At 40.3% G+C, this 13,328-nt stretch overlaps 1 protein-coding gene across 1 annotated transcript in view; it reads left to right on the forward strand.

Annotated features, from left to right (window-relative positions):
- The window catches only part of adamts3 (ADAM metallopeptidase with thrombospondin type 1 motif, 3), a gene marked incomplete at its 3' end in the record, with an annotated part of 357,741 nt that overhangs the window by 288,140 nt on the left and 56,273 nt on the right, over positions 1–13,328 (forward strand). Inside the window, exon 15 of the mRNA XM_084307667.1 lies at positions 7,949–8,072. Within this exon, the coding sequence (XP_084163793.1) occupies positions 7,949–8,072 (124 nt within the window). The remainder of the gene's footprint in view (positions 1–7,948; positions 8,073–13,328) is intronic.

A 13,328-nucleotide genomic window follows, 5' to 3' on the forward strand; every position in this document is an offset into this window, starting at 1 on the left:
TGTTTTACCCCGTTGAGGCATCTGTAACAGAAGAAAAGTACTGGAAACGTGATCTCTTTATCAGCAGGATGTTTATTTTTATAAACATAGCATCTCGTACAAAATGAAAAGTAGACTCTAATGAACCTAGATTCATCTCTCGATACCCGCTCGGTGGTTGCGGGTCTGTTAGCCGAAGCCTGTTCTGTTAGCCTGTAGAGCTAGCTCTGTCCTCGTGGTCTTTCCTCATGGTTTTCCCATCCCCCCTTCCAGCCTAATGTCTTAAAGTCTCCCCTTCTCTCGCAATGCTTCTCTAACTCTCTTCCCCCCCCCCCCCCCCCTCCTGGCACTGCCGTCTTTCTAAACAAAATGGACGCTCTCTCTCTCTTTCTCTCGCTCTACCCTGCCCCCATCACTTGAAAGTCGGTGCCATCTCAAGAATGTCGACCTTGAGCCCTGTACTGGGCTGCCTTAGGGCTCGCATCCACCTGCCTCACATTTATGACCGCACGCGTCTTTTTTCAATGTATTCCAATGGGGAGGGAGCGTATGCCTGTGGAAAGTGCGCTGCGGTCGGCTTTTTTTTTCACCGCCTTTCAGCTTTTCTATGCGGCCGCATACAGCCTAGAGAGTTGAAACGTTCTGAACTTTTTCTCACCGCATGCGCCCCGCCCCATTCTACCGGGCGCACTGCCAGCATGTTTCAGCTAGAAATATGCGCCAGGTGGACGCGGGCCCTTATCTGTGTGCCTGGCTCGCCTTACCCCTGGCTATCCCACAGGCCCTGCTCACAGAGAAGATGTCTCTACAGTTTCAGAGTTTAACACACAATACATGCTTAAACTGATATCTATATAGATATGTGCTTTACCTACATGTTATTATAACCAAATGAAAACCAGTGATTTCCTTCAACAACAACACTCATTTTGGACCCATAACAATTTGATCAATGATACATTTATTAATCAATAATTATCTGGTGGGGAAATGCAATACTTTTATTCTGCACCTTTCTAAAAGCTCTGTGGGTGTATTATTTCTTAAATGTTGTATTATTACTCGACATAATTTTTTTTAGCACCTTTAAGATGAAAATACAAGACATGCTACACTACCCATGAGCTCTTCTCCATAAACAAGGCACACTGTTTTGGAATAATATCAACTCTGGCACCGGGAACCTTCCTACTTCACAATGAATACATGTCAGTGATGCAACATGTGTTCCTGCCCTTAGTCAGTATTGGCTCATGCAATTCAGGGAGTTTTAAAACGTTATTTTTGAAAAAAGAAACGGAATAAAGAATGTCATGGATAAGCCTTCTTCTGCCTTGCAGAACTGGATGTTTTTATAGTCATAAAAAGAGACTAGGACACCGCTCCAATTAAAAAAAAATTTTAATATATCGCTACACGGACATTCCGGGCAAGATGCCCTTCCTCAGCGTGCATTCCAGCAATTCAACAACAGAATTTATAGACCATAAATTATGGACACCCTCAACCGGCACAATATCTTATGCACCTTCCACCAGGGGGAGCTCCAACAATTTATATAGTCAGTTATTTAATTTTTTTTATCAACTTTTTCTCCCATTTTCTATTTTTCTCCCATCCCAATTTCGTATCGTCCAATTCTACCCTCCCCTGTCTCGAACGCTGTTAGGCCATGCCTCCCACAAGCCGGCTGCAATGTGGACTAAGCCTTACATCACGTACGGTACTCGAGGAAGCAGCAGTCGCATCTTTTCACCTGCACAGCGCGATCTCTCAGCGTCGGGGGTCTGCGTTTGGAGGGCACGCCGCCCCCGTCGCTTCCTGATTCTGCTGCGCAGGCGCACCAACCGACCTGTAGGAGTCGCTGTCCACAACGTCCGATCCCCACCCATCAGCTTCCCACCCCCTAATACTGCCAATTGTATTAGTATGAACGACCAGCCAAGCTGATAGCAATGCAGAGAGCTGGGCTCAAACCCAGCGTCTCCTGCATTGGTGGTGAGCGCCTTGCCCACTGCACCACCTAGCCGCCCTTATATAGTCAGTTATATAGTCAGCCTTTATCCTGTATGAGCATAATATGCTTGTGTTGTATTATGAGCGCATGGTTCAGCGAGATTTACTTGATCAAGCTTCGCTTCACTGCAGCTTTGAAGCTGGAGGCCGGAGAATCCTTTTAAAATGTATTGTCATCATACAGCACAAGTACAGTACAATGAAAAGAGGTTTGGCATCCAACCAGAGTGCAACTGTAACAGTAAAGTGCAATAGTAATATACAATGTACAGGTGATTGAACTGGATATAAAATATATACATTATTACTACTGAGTAATAGTGCTAATCAGATGTACATCATTGTAGCATTATTATGTACAGTGATACATGTTAGGAATGGGGGTAGTTCAAGTTTCAAGTTTCTTTAATAGTTATCATACAGAAGTACAGAATACTTTTATACAAAATGCTTCTTACTGTTATGCTCCAGAGACTGTGCTAGACAAGATAAGTATGAAATAAAATAGTATAGCATGTAAATTAGAAGTAAAAAAAGAGGTCACAGTGTTCAGTATAGACATATGTACAATGTTCGATGCAGAATAGAAGTAACTGAGTTACCATATAATATACAATATACTATGCAGTGTACTAATATACAATACTTTATAGTGCAAAGCAGAAATGAGATGAGGTACAATTTAGGTACAATTTACAGTAAGGTGTACGAGTTGTAGTGCAAATCCTTTATCAATAAATATAAAGTGTGTTTAGGTGATCTAAAGTGGGGAGAGTGGGTGCTGCAGTGTGTTGTTTGTTTAAAGTGAGTGTGTGCGTGTGGATGTGTGTGCTGTGTGCATTTGATGGTTGTTGTATAGTGTTTATTGTTCATTGAGCAGCCTGATGGCCTGGGGATAGAAGCTTCTTCTGAGTCTTTCTGTGCTCGCCTTGAGACTCCGGTATCGCTTGCCTGACCGCAGCAGTTCAAAGAGGCAGTTGTTCGGGTGGCTGGAGTCCTTGATGATTCTCTTAGCCTTACCCCTGCACCGCTTGTTGTAAATGTTCTGGAGGGTGGGGAGCCCCCCTCCAATTGTGCGTTCGGCTGAACGTGTCACTCTTTGTAGTCTGCTTCGGTCTTGTGCAGTGCTATTCCCAAACCAAGAGGTGATGTTGCCAGTCAGGATGCTCTCTATTGTACATGAGTAGAAGTTCTTAAGGATCTTCTGACTGACTTGGAACTTCCTTAGGCGTCTGAGGAAGTAGAGGCGTTGTCGTGCCTTCTTCACAACACTGTCAATGTGTGTGGTCCATGTCAAGTCCTCGGATATGTGAGCTCCGAGGTACTTAAAACTGTTCACTCTCTCAACCGGTGCCCCATCGATGCTGAGGGGGCTGTAGTCCTTGACCCCCGACCTCCTAAAGTCCACAATCTTTATAAATACTTACTTACAATCATCTCTTTTGTTTTGCTGACGTTCAGGGAGAGGCTGTTCTCCTGGCACCATCCCGCCAGGACCTTGACCTCTTCCAGGTAGGCCCTCTCGTCGTTTGCAGAGATCAGGCCCACCACTACTGTGTCGTCAGCAAATTTGATGATTGTGTTGTTACTCCGCTGAGCCACACAGTCGTGTGTGTACAGGGAGTAGAGGAGGGGACTCAGAACACAGCCCTGGGGGGCCCCTATGTTGAGGGTGATGGATGAGGAGGTGCAGTTGCCTGCTCTCACCACCTGGGGTCTGCCCGTCAGGAAGTCCAAGACCCACTGGCAGAGGTCATAGTTCAAGCCCAGGTCGCTGAGCTTGGCTATGAGTTTGGAGGGGACTATGGTATTGAATGCCGAGCTGTAGTCGATGAATAGCATTCTCACATAGATCCCCTTCCTCTTGTCCAGGTGTGATGCTGCTGTGTGCAGCACATGGGCTATGGCGTCCTCCATGGACCTGTTGGGGCGGTATGCAAATTGCAGGGGGTCCAGGTTGATGGGGAGGGAGGAGCAGATGTAGCCCTTTACTAGCTTCTCAAAGCACTTCATGGCTATGGAGGTGAGAGCTACAGGGCGGTAGTCGTTGAGGCAAGCAGGCTTGCATTTTTTAGGTACAGGGATGATAGTGGACTTCTTCAGGCAGGTGGGGATGACATGTTCTAAGGACAGGTTAAATATGTCAGTGAATACCGGGGCCAGTTGGTCGGCACAGACTTTTAGGACGCGGCCGGGGATGCCGTCCGGTCCTGCTGCCTTCCTGATATTCACTTTTTTAAAGGTCCGCCTCACCTCATGCTCTGTTACCCTGAACACTGAGTCTCCATCAGCAGACCCCCCCCCCCCCATTGCCGTGGCTTGTAGGCTGGTGTTGTTATTACCAGCCTCAAACCTTGCATAGAAGGTATTGAGATCATTTGCTAAGGAGATGTCACTGTTCAGTTTGAGGGAGGTGCCTTTGTAGTCTGTCATCGTTTTGAGGGAAGGAGAGTAGAACCCAATGTTGCAGGACAATGATGATGAGAGAGGAGGCAGAGACGAGGGAGTAGAAAATAATGATTTGTATTTGAAGAGCAAGCCGGTAAACAAGGGCACGTTACAAAAGAACAAAACAGGCGCAGCCTAGCTGGCGCTGAGGAACAACGAAACTGTGAACATGAAAAGAAAAGGCAACAAAACAAAATACTTATCGAACACTTACTTAGACAACAACACTGCAGGGTACAAAGGCCTCGACAGGAACAAGGGAAAACGGAGGTATGTCACCACACAGAGGAGACCGAACACACATACACCGACTAATTACAATTGGCCACACCTGGCCAGGCCAGTCTAAAACACAACAACAACCAACTAAACACAAAAGCAAATTACAAAACCACAAGCAGACAGGGGAACCACATCACACAAGGGAAGGGACATTCAATAACACACACCATGAAATCACATTAATTATATTCATCATAATAGCCTGCACCATCTGAACCATCTGATGGTGGCCACTAGAGGGAGGTAGGAGACCAGGTAGGAGACCACTGTTTACATTGTCCTCCCTGGAACCGTTACAGATACAGGTATAACGACACTATCGTAGTAAGTCATACTGGCCAGCAGCGTAACTAGTAGGTGAGGGATATGTACAGATATAATGTTGATATAGTATCTACAGTTGCGGATACAGATGTGGATACTATATATATACAGTATATACAGCATTATTGTACATGCTATCATACATGTAGAGTTATATGCAGGTGTATAAGTAGATATATATAAAGGATTATATGCAGGTATCTTCTGACAGAGATGTACTGTATATACGTGATAAAAACGGGGGGGGGGATTCCGGGTGTTGGATTCAGGCAGTTCGCATTTTATTTATTCTATTATTTTATTTATTTATTTTATGAAGGCTTCTCATGGCCTTTCCTCCACCTTAGACCTTAAACCTTAGTTTCAGAATAACAAAATGGAAAAGGTCAGCATCCTGTATATCTTCAGACACATGATAAGAGAAGCCTCAGATTTTGCTGTGTGTGTGTGTGTGTCATCTGAATGTCCTGCTCACAGCACCAGTGTGACCTTTTCCTCAATAGAGGCCTTACAAAGAATGTTTGTGTACTGTGGTTCGCTTTCTTCCAGCATGGCTGCCTGTAACGTGCAGTAGCAACCATTCTTTTGTACATATTTTGGCAATAGAAGAGACAACGGTTGCTATACGTTGTACAGTATGTGCAAACAATGGTTGCTATGTGTTGATATATGAAAAATACAAAAACAAATTATTACTGGATCTTGTAAACAGTAGAATAGTGATATGATGTTTTCCAGTGTCCCTACTAATAGTAGTAGTATCACTGCAAATAATATAAATGGTAAATGGTGCATTTATATAACAGCTTTTATCCAAAGCGCTTTACAATTTGTTCCTCACTTTTGACCCATTCACTCACACATTCACACACCGATGGCGGAGGCGACCATGCAAGGTGCAGAGGGATTGCTCAAGGACACTTCGACACACTGCCCGGGAGGAGCGGGAATCAAACCGGGAACCAGACGACTGCTCTACCTCCTGAGCCACTGTCACCCCTAACTAAATTAGGCATTTTCTTTTTAAAGTGGATAACAATGGTTACAGGCAGCCATGCTGGAAGAAAGAGAACTACACACAAGAACTCTCTTACACAGGACATCTATTCCCAGACACACTGTGGCCCGTCAGCCACACAATCCAATAGCTAATTAAGCATTTCGGAGGCTCCTGTGGGAAACGGTAGCCAAAGTAACCAAAAAAGATATTTAATTATATTTACCATGGAATTGTAACCAAAAGGAGTAACATAAAATAACGACAAACAAAACACAGGACTGTACAAACAGGATCAGCATCAGACACAGGGGAGGACAGAACAGTTATACACGAGGGAATGACGAGACAGGACACACCTGGGCTGATTACAAATGGGTACACCTGGGAGGGAAATGATAGGAAACTACAAGACCAGGACAGGGAACTACAACTAGACATTACACATCACACTGGAAACACCTGATCAGGGTACAAACACACCCCACACGTAACATGCTGTAAAACCTTTTGAAAAACATGTGAAAGCAGAGTCCCGATTAAACACACAGTCATATATTAGCATATTACATACACATACACATATTAGCCAGGTATGGCTGAACATTTTGAAAAACTAATTCCAGTCTCTATTAACACTTTCAATGCCCAAAACGTGATAAGACGTTTTATCAGCCCAATGCCTGAATGCCCACGACGACAATTATCGTTTTATTTTTTTATTAGCAATCTGAATTAATATTTCATCAACCGAGTCTCCCATTGGTATGCAGCCCCTGTAGGAGCTCAGATGTGAAAAATCCGGCCCCTATCGTCTCCCAGATGGTAATGCACCCTTTTGGAATGGACTCAATGAAAATGGATGAGAAAAGAAAAATCCGGAATCCACATTTTACTTCTCAGGCATGTAACCCCAGCCGATCGGATTCATTGTGGAGCCTCAGAACAGTGTGGAATACATAATACAGTATGTAGCGTTGGATCAATAAAATCGATCGATTTTTGGAATGGCGATCAGGAATTGGAATGATCTTTTTGGAGAACATCTGATCTGAGGTAAGGAATCTATTTTACAAGTCTTGGGATAATCAGAGTTGTATTCGCTGAGATCTCAGCGTTCGCCCTATGTGTGTGTGTGTGTGTGTGTGTGTGTGTGTGTGTGTGTGTGTGTGTGTGTGTGTGTGTGTGTGTGTGTGTGTGTGTGTGTGTGTGTGTGTGTGTGTGTGTGTGGCGATCGCTTTGAGGAAATCAGAGAATAGATTTTTCAGATCGCCTATATAGCGTGCATACGTACACATATACTATCGATAATCTAGCGTTTATTTGAAAACGATTCATAAATAGGCAGACAAATTACATGTATTCTAGAATATTCCAGTAAAGGGCGATTATCATGGAATATTTATATTTTCCTTGAAAACGAGGGCTTTTCAAAATGCTATAAAACGAAAATGAACCGATAAAAAAACAATCCGCTTCGACAATGTTGACTAGGAAACGAGTCATTGATAAGCGACGGGCAGATTAGACACATAGCCATAATTTAAAACATAGATTAGGCGTTATTAACGCTAACATTGAAGTGGATGGTGGGCATTCAAGCGGTAAATCAAGATTAAGCTTGGGCTCTGAAAGTGTTAAAAGCCAGGACTAAATTATTATCTGTCTACTATATGTGTCAGGCAGGCGGCAGCATTATCTTGCTAACTAAAAGGCAGAATACTGGTTCTCTGTATCGGCTAGCACTCAAAACAAAGTACTGGTTCTCGGTATCAGCTAGCACTCAAACCAAAGTACTGTACTGGTTCTCTGTATCGGCTAGCACGTTCTGGTACTTGTACTTGGTCAGCAGGTATCTGTGCACCCCTACTAGATGCCTCTTTCTCGTTGTGCTCTCTCCAGAAAGTCGGCTGTGACAAAGAGATTGGTTCCAACAAAGTGGAGGACAAGTGCGGCGTCTGCGGCGGGGACAACTCCCACTGTCGCACCGTGAAAGGCACCTTCACCCGCACCCCCAAGAAAGCCGGTAAGGAACACCTAACACGTACATGTTCAAATGTAAGGCTATGGCTGGTTTTGCTCAGAGAGATCAAAGATTTAAAAATGTTTATATAAATTCCCTTTCAATCCACACTTTCTGCATCTTCAACATATTATTTCTTAAAACAAACAATGTTTTCATGGCGAACCCCTCTAAATTAACACCCAATGGTTTGTTTCTCATCCAAATATCTTTAATAATAATGTGTCGGGGTGACAAAATTGTTGAGGTGATATTTTAAAATTATAAAATTATATATATAAATATAAATAAATTATAAAATATCACCTCAACAATTTTATATATGTGCATGTATATGTATAGGCCTACAGATCTTTTTTTATACATATATATAGTTGCACAGAATCCCTTAAATGGTTTCCTTAGTTAAGGAAAAACGTTAAGGCATTTTCTGAAAGAGATTTTAAAGCAGAGAAATAATATTTTCCATGGAGACGGCTCTGTGCACCTGTGATCAACCTCACCTGTATCGTCTCACAAAGTGTGGCAGTATACAGTAAAAAATGGCGAGCAACAGCAAGAAAACCAAATTGGTCAGAAGATGAAAAGATGATACTATTGGAGGAATACAATGAAATAATGTACATACATTTGACCTGCAAATATATAAAAAAAATATATTATAATAATAATAATAATAATAATAATAATAATAATAATAATAATAATAATAATAATAATAATAATAATAATAATAATAATAATAATAATAATAATAATAATAATAATAATAATAATAATAATAATAATAATAATAATAATCATAATAAATAATAATAATAATAATAATAATAATAATAATAATAATAATAATAATAATAATAATAATAATAATAATAATAATAATAATAATAATAAAGCTTCTCAATGCTCAACAAACTATTCTAATATGCACTGTGTGTGTACTCTAGGTGGGTGAACTCTAGGTACAGTAATGGCTGTAAATACGATTTCACTTAAGTAATACAAGTTTTCTCCTTATCTCGGTCTTATACTTAAGGGGTCCCTTAAAGTTAGTTAAACCGTTGCACAGAAGACCTTAGCAACCAAAGTAACAGGAACAAAAGGTAAGGTACCTCTGACTTGATAAGTTTATGACGATAAATGAAGAAAATGAACGTATTCCAAGAAGAGTTTTCCACAACATTCTTTTTATTTGCAAATTATTTGCTGTGAACATTCATGCCCAGTAGAGGAAGACCTCTCTTTATTTGGGTGACCCCACAGGCCTTCCTCTAATGCCACAGTCAGATGGTATGTTTGAGTGTTGTGTTCATTGAAAGCTAAAGACAGTAGAGGCTGCGCCTGCGTGACTTTCAGGAGATATTTACAGTAAGTGATTTGGCTTCACAACTGCAAACACCTGGGCCCTATTCCCCGTACCTGGCTAACTGAGTTAGCCGGATAATGTTCAGCATAGCTTGACTTAAGCCAGACATTTCCGTTCCCCGACGTCGGATTTTCTAAGTCACTATGGCAACAGATCGAAAAGTTTGAGCTGGATATAAGCTGGCCACTCCCTCGGAACAAAATGGCAGCTCCCTTCCTCAGAGATTGATTGATTGATTGATTGATTGATTGATTGATTGATTGGAAACTGTATTAACAGATTGCAGAATGGGGTACAATTAGGGCTGGGCGATATGGCCAAAAACGTTATCGCGATAAAATTATAAAATTATTTTCATATAACTCGATATCGATAATTATCGTCGATATAATGTCTGTCAAGTTTAATAAACTTTTTATGCCCGGCGCCGATGGACGGGTTATTAATATACTTGTTTTTCTGCTGTGAATGTCTCGAGTTGATGTCGTCATCAGTCCGCGCACGTTAGCAGTTAGCCAGAGCGAGCAGTGTATCCCATGACAATGTACTAAATAAATATCCCTAAAATACTCTGTTCCGCCACAATACATTGCAACGACGTCCACCGTATACCACACACTACTATAACCGTGGCATCAGAATTCACGCCACATACATACTCGGCACGTAAATATATAAAATAGCGCCGTGCAAGCTAAGTATCCTAGCCAGCTTCGTTTCCAAGCGACGTATTCCATGACAATGTACTAAATAAATATCCCTAAAATACTCTGTTCCGCCACAATACATGGCAACGACGTCCACCGTATACCACACACTACTATAACCGTGGCATCAGAATTCACGCCACACACATACTCGGCACGTAAATATATAAAATAGCGCCGTGCAAGCTAAGTATCCTAGCAGCCTTGAGTCCTGAGCTGTGGTGTGTAAGCACGTCATCACGTAACGTTGGTTGTTGTTAGTGAGTGTGCTGAGCCGAGGCTGAACGGAGCCAAACTTGGAAAATCGATATATCGAAACTTTGCGACCACGTTTCATGTTTATTTTCGAGGAAATAATTTATCGCGATATTTATCGTTATCGTTTTATCGCCCAGCCCTAGGTACAATACAGTACGGCTCAATACACACAATTGTTAAGGGGATGCAGACCCAGAGAAATACTTTCGTCTTGTTTACATCAGGGTCCCCCATTTTCAATTCATAATGACATTTATGACATACATGACATACAGATAATACAGATATATCATGACATTTATGACATACAGATATACAGTACTGTTACATTTGTGACATACAAGATATGCAAATATACAGTACTGTTAAACAGAGATCCTAACAGAAAATATATATACGAGGGGGAGGAAACTGTACATTGGGAGGGGGTGGGTGGGTGGGAGGGGGTGTTTGGACATTTACGGGGGCCAGTTTCGAATTGCAGCCTCCCGTAGGTGCTATTTGATCCCATTATACCATTCTGAATAATGTTTTCGCAAGATGATTTCCAGAATGTATTGATTTCATAGAATGTGTGAAATAGGCCTATAATTAAAAACAATTAAAATACATTAAACTGGTCAAATAAATGCCGATAATAAATCATATTCAGCCTATGGATTTCCTACATACTGCATGACACCTGTTTGAGCTGCAGGATGAGGCGCGCTTGTTTCTGATGGAGAATGTGTCCCAGCTCGCTGCCCACCTCCGATGCCGACTAGATATCAATTGAGGGGGAATACGCTGCACAGCTATACCTACCTATTCGAAAAAAACATTATCTGCACTGACTTATATAAAAAATAAGTACAGATCACGTCTGAATGAATGTGGAGGATGATCTCAGAGTCGCTGTCTCCAAAATTAAACCCAGACTATGCCCATCCATCTCATTAGGTGAGTTGAACATTATAGCCTTCTAAATGAAACACGCTATATGTATTCATTTTATGGTTGTTTGATTATTGTGTTATTTTGTGTAGTTATTGTGCGTGTTAAAAGCCTCCAATGCATATGTGTGCGTGTGAACGTTTGCATGTTTCAACCACCTCTATATAATAGTGGGGGTCGCGGCTCTCTGACACCGTTATTTCGGGGGTTATTTCGGCCTGAAAACTTTAGGAATGATGTATTTATTATATTACATGATACCTAAGCGCATACAGTAGAGATATCCTCATAAGTATCTATTCATTCGTATCAATTAGATATACTCTTTATCTTTGGGCTTGTTTTTGTATACTTATTCTGAAAGAGTTGAAATAATTATTTTCGCTAGCAAGATCTCATTTGATTATTCATTCCATTGGCATTAAGCCTATTGCCAGCAGTTACATTTAAATAAATATAATCTGATTGATTGGGGTAATAAGGGACTTAATATATGCCTATAGATTATGCATTTAACTTGTCGGCGAGGCTATTGAGCCGTACTGTACTGTACCCATTCTGCAATCTTGTTAATAAAGTTTTAAATCAATCAATCAATCAATGCCGTTAGAAAATCAGGATTTCTGCGATCGACACCTGCTGTCTTTTCAACTGAAGCGGCCGTGCGCACTGATCCTGAGTATCAAGTCTGGTTCTAATGAACGAGACTGAATCAGCGTTCGAGGAACAGGGAAATCCCGGATTCTGGTTAATTGAATCTGGATAATGGGACTTTTGATCGACTTAGTTGAACCAGGTACGGGGAATAGGGCCCTGGGCTGACTGAGCCTTTTTTAACCACGCTGATGCTGGTTCTTTGCCTGAAGGGTTCAATTATGTTTTCAACATGTCAGTTATTTACAGCAATTACTGTACCTAGAGTGCACCCACCTAGAGTACACACACAGTGCATATTAGAATAGTTTGTTGAGAATTGAGCTGACATGTTATTATTATTATTATTATTATTATTATTATTATTATTATTATTATTATTATTATTATTATTATTATTATTATTATTATTATTATTATTATTATTATTATTATTATTATTATTATTATTATTATTATTATTATTATTATTATTATTATTATTATTATTATTATTATTATTATTATTATTATTATTATGATAATCACTTCTATTGCCTTCTTAACATTAACTATCAGCATGAATGGATGATATACATTAATTAACATTAGAAGAACACATGTATTACATCAATTATTATATCTGGCAACACTTCCATGAGGCCTTAAGTATCTATCACAGTATCTATCTATATACAGTATTTATATATATATATATATATATATATATATATATATATATATATATACAGTATATATTTCAATGCCTACTGTATAAACAATGTCAGAGGGGATTTCATAAATGATAGGAATAATGTATTCTAGGAATCTAGGTCATGGTTTTAGGTTTAAATATGTAGGGGAATAATTATCTAAAGATGTTGAGTTGGAGTATTATTTGTATGGATAGATTAATCTGCCGATTCACCACGGTCATATCTGAAAATGTGTCTTAAACACCACATAAACCCATGAAAGTCACCACATCTGTCTAAATGTCACGCTAACATCAGAGGTGCCAAACAGTTTTTCTCCATGAAAGGTTGCTCTATTGTGCCTTAATACAATGTCTAAGAAGATGAATTCTACTTTGAAGTGGTAGTTCCTTTACTTAAGTAAAAGTAGAAATACCCAGATAAATGAGTAATCTGGTCAAAGTAAAAGTCCTCCATTAAAATTATACTTAAGTAAAAGTAGAGAAGTATTTGCTATTGAATGTACTTAAGTATCTAAAGTAAAAGTATCTATTCTACATGATGTTTGTGTATTCCAGTGATTGGAAGCATTCAATCCTCGAACCATTGACCTATAAAGGTTATGTTAAAGTGGTATGCAGTCCAGTTATGCTGGTCTGATTAA

This window comes from Notolepis coatsorum (assembly GCF_963971535.1).
Source record: "Notolepis coatsorum genome assembly, chromosome: 2".
NCBI classification, from domain to species: Eukaryota; Metazoa; Chordata; class Actinopteri; order Aulopiformes; family Paralepididae; genus Notolepis; species Notolepis coatsorum.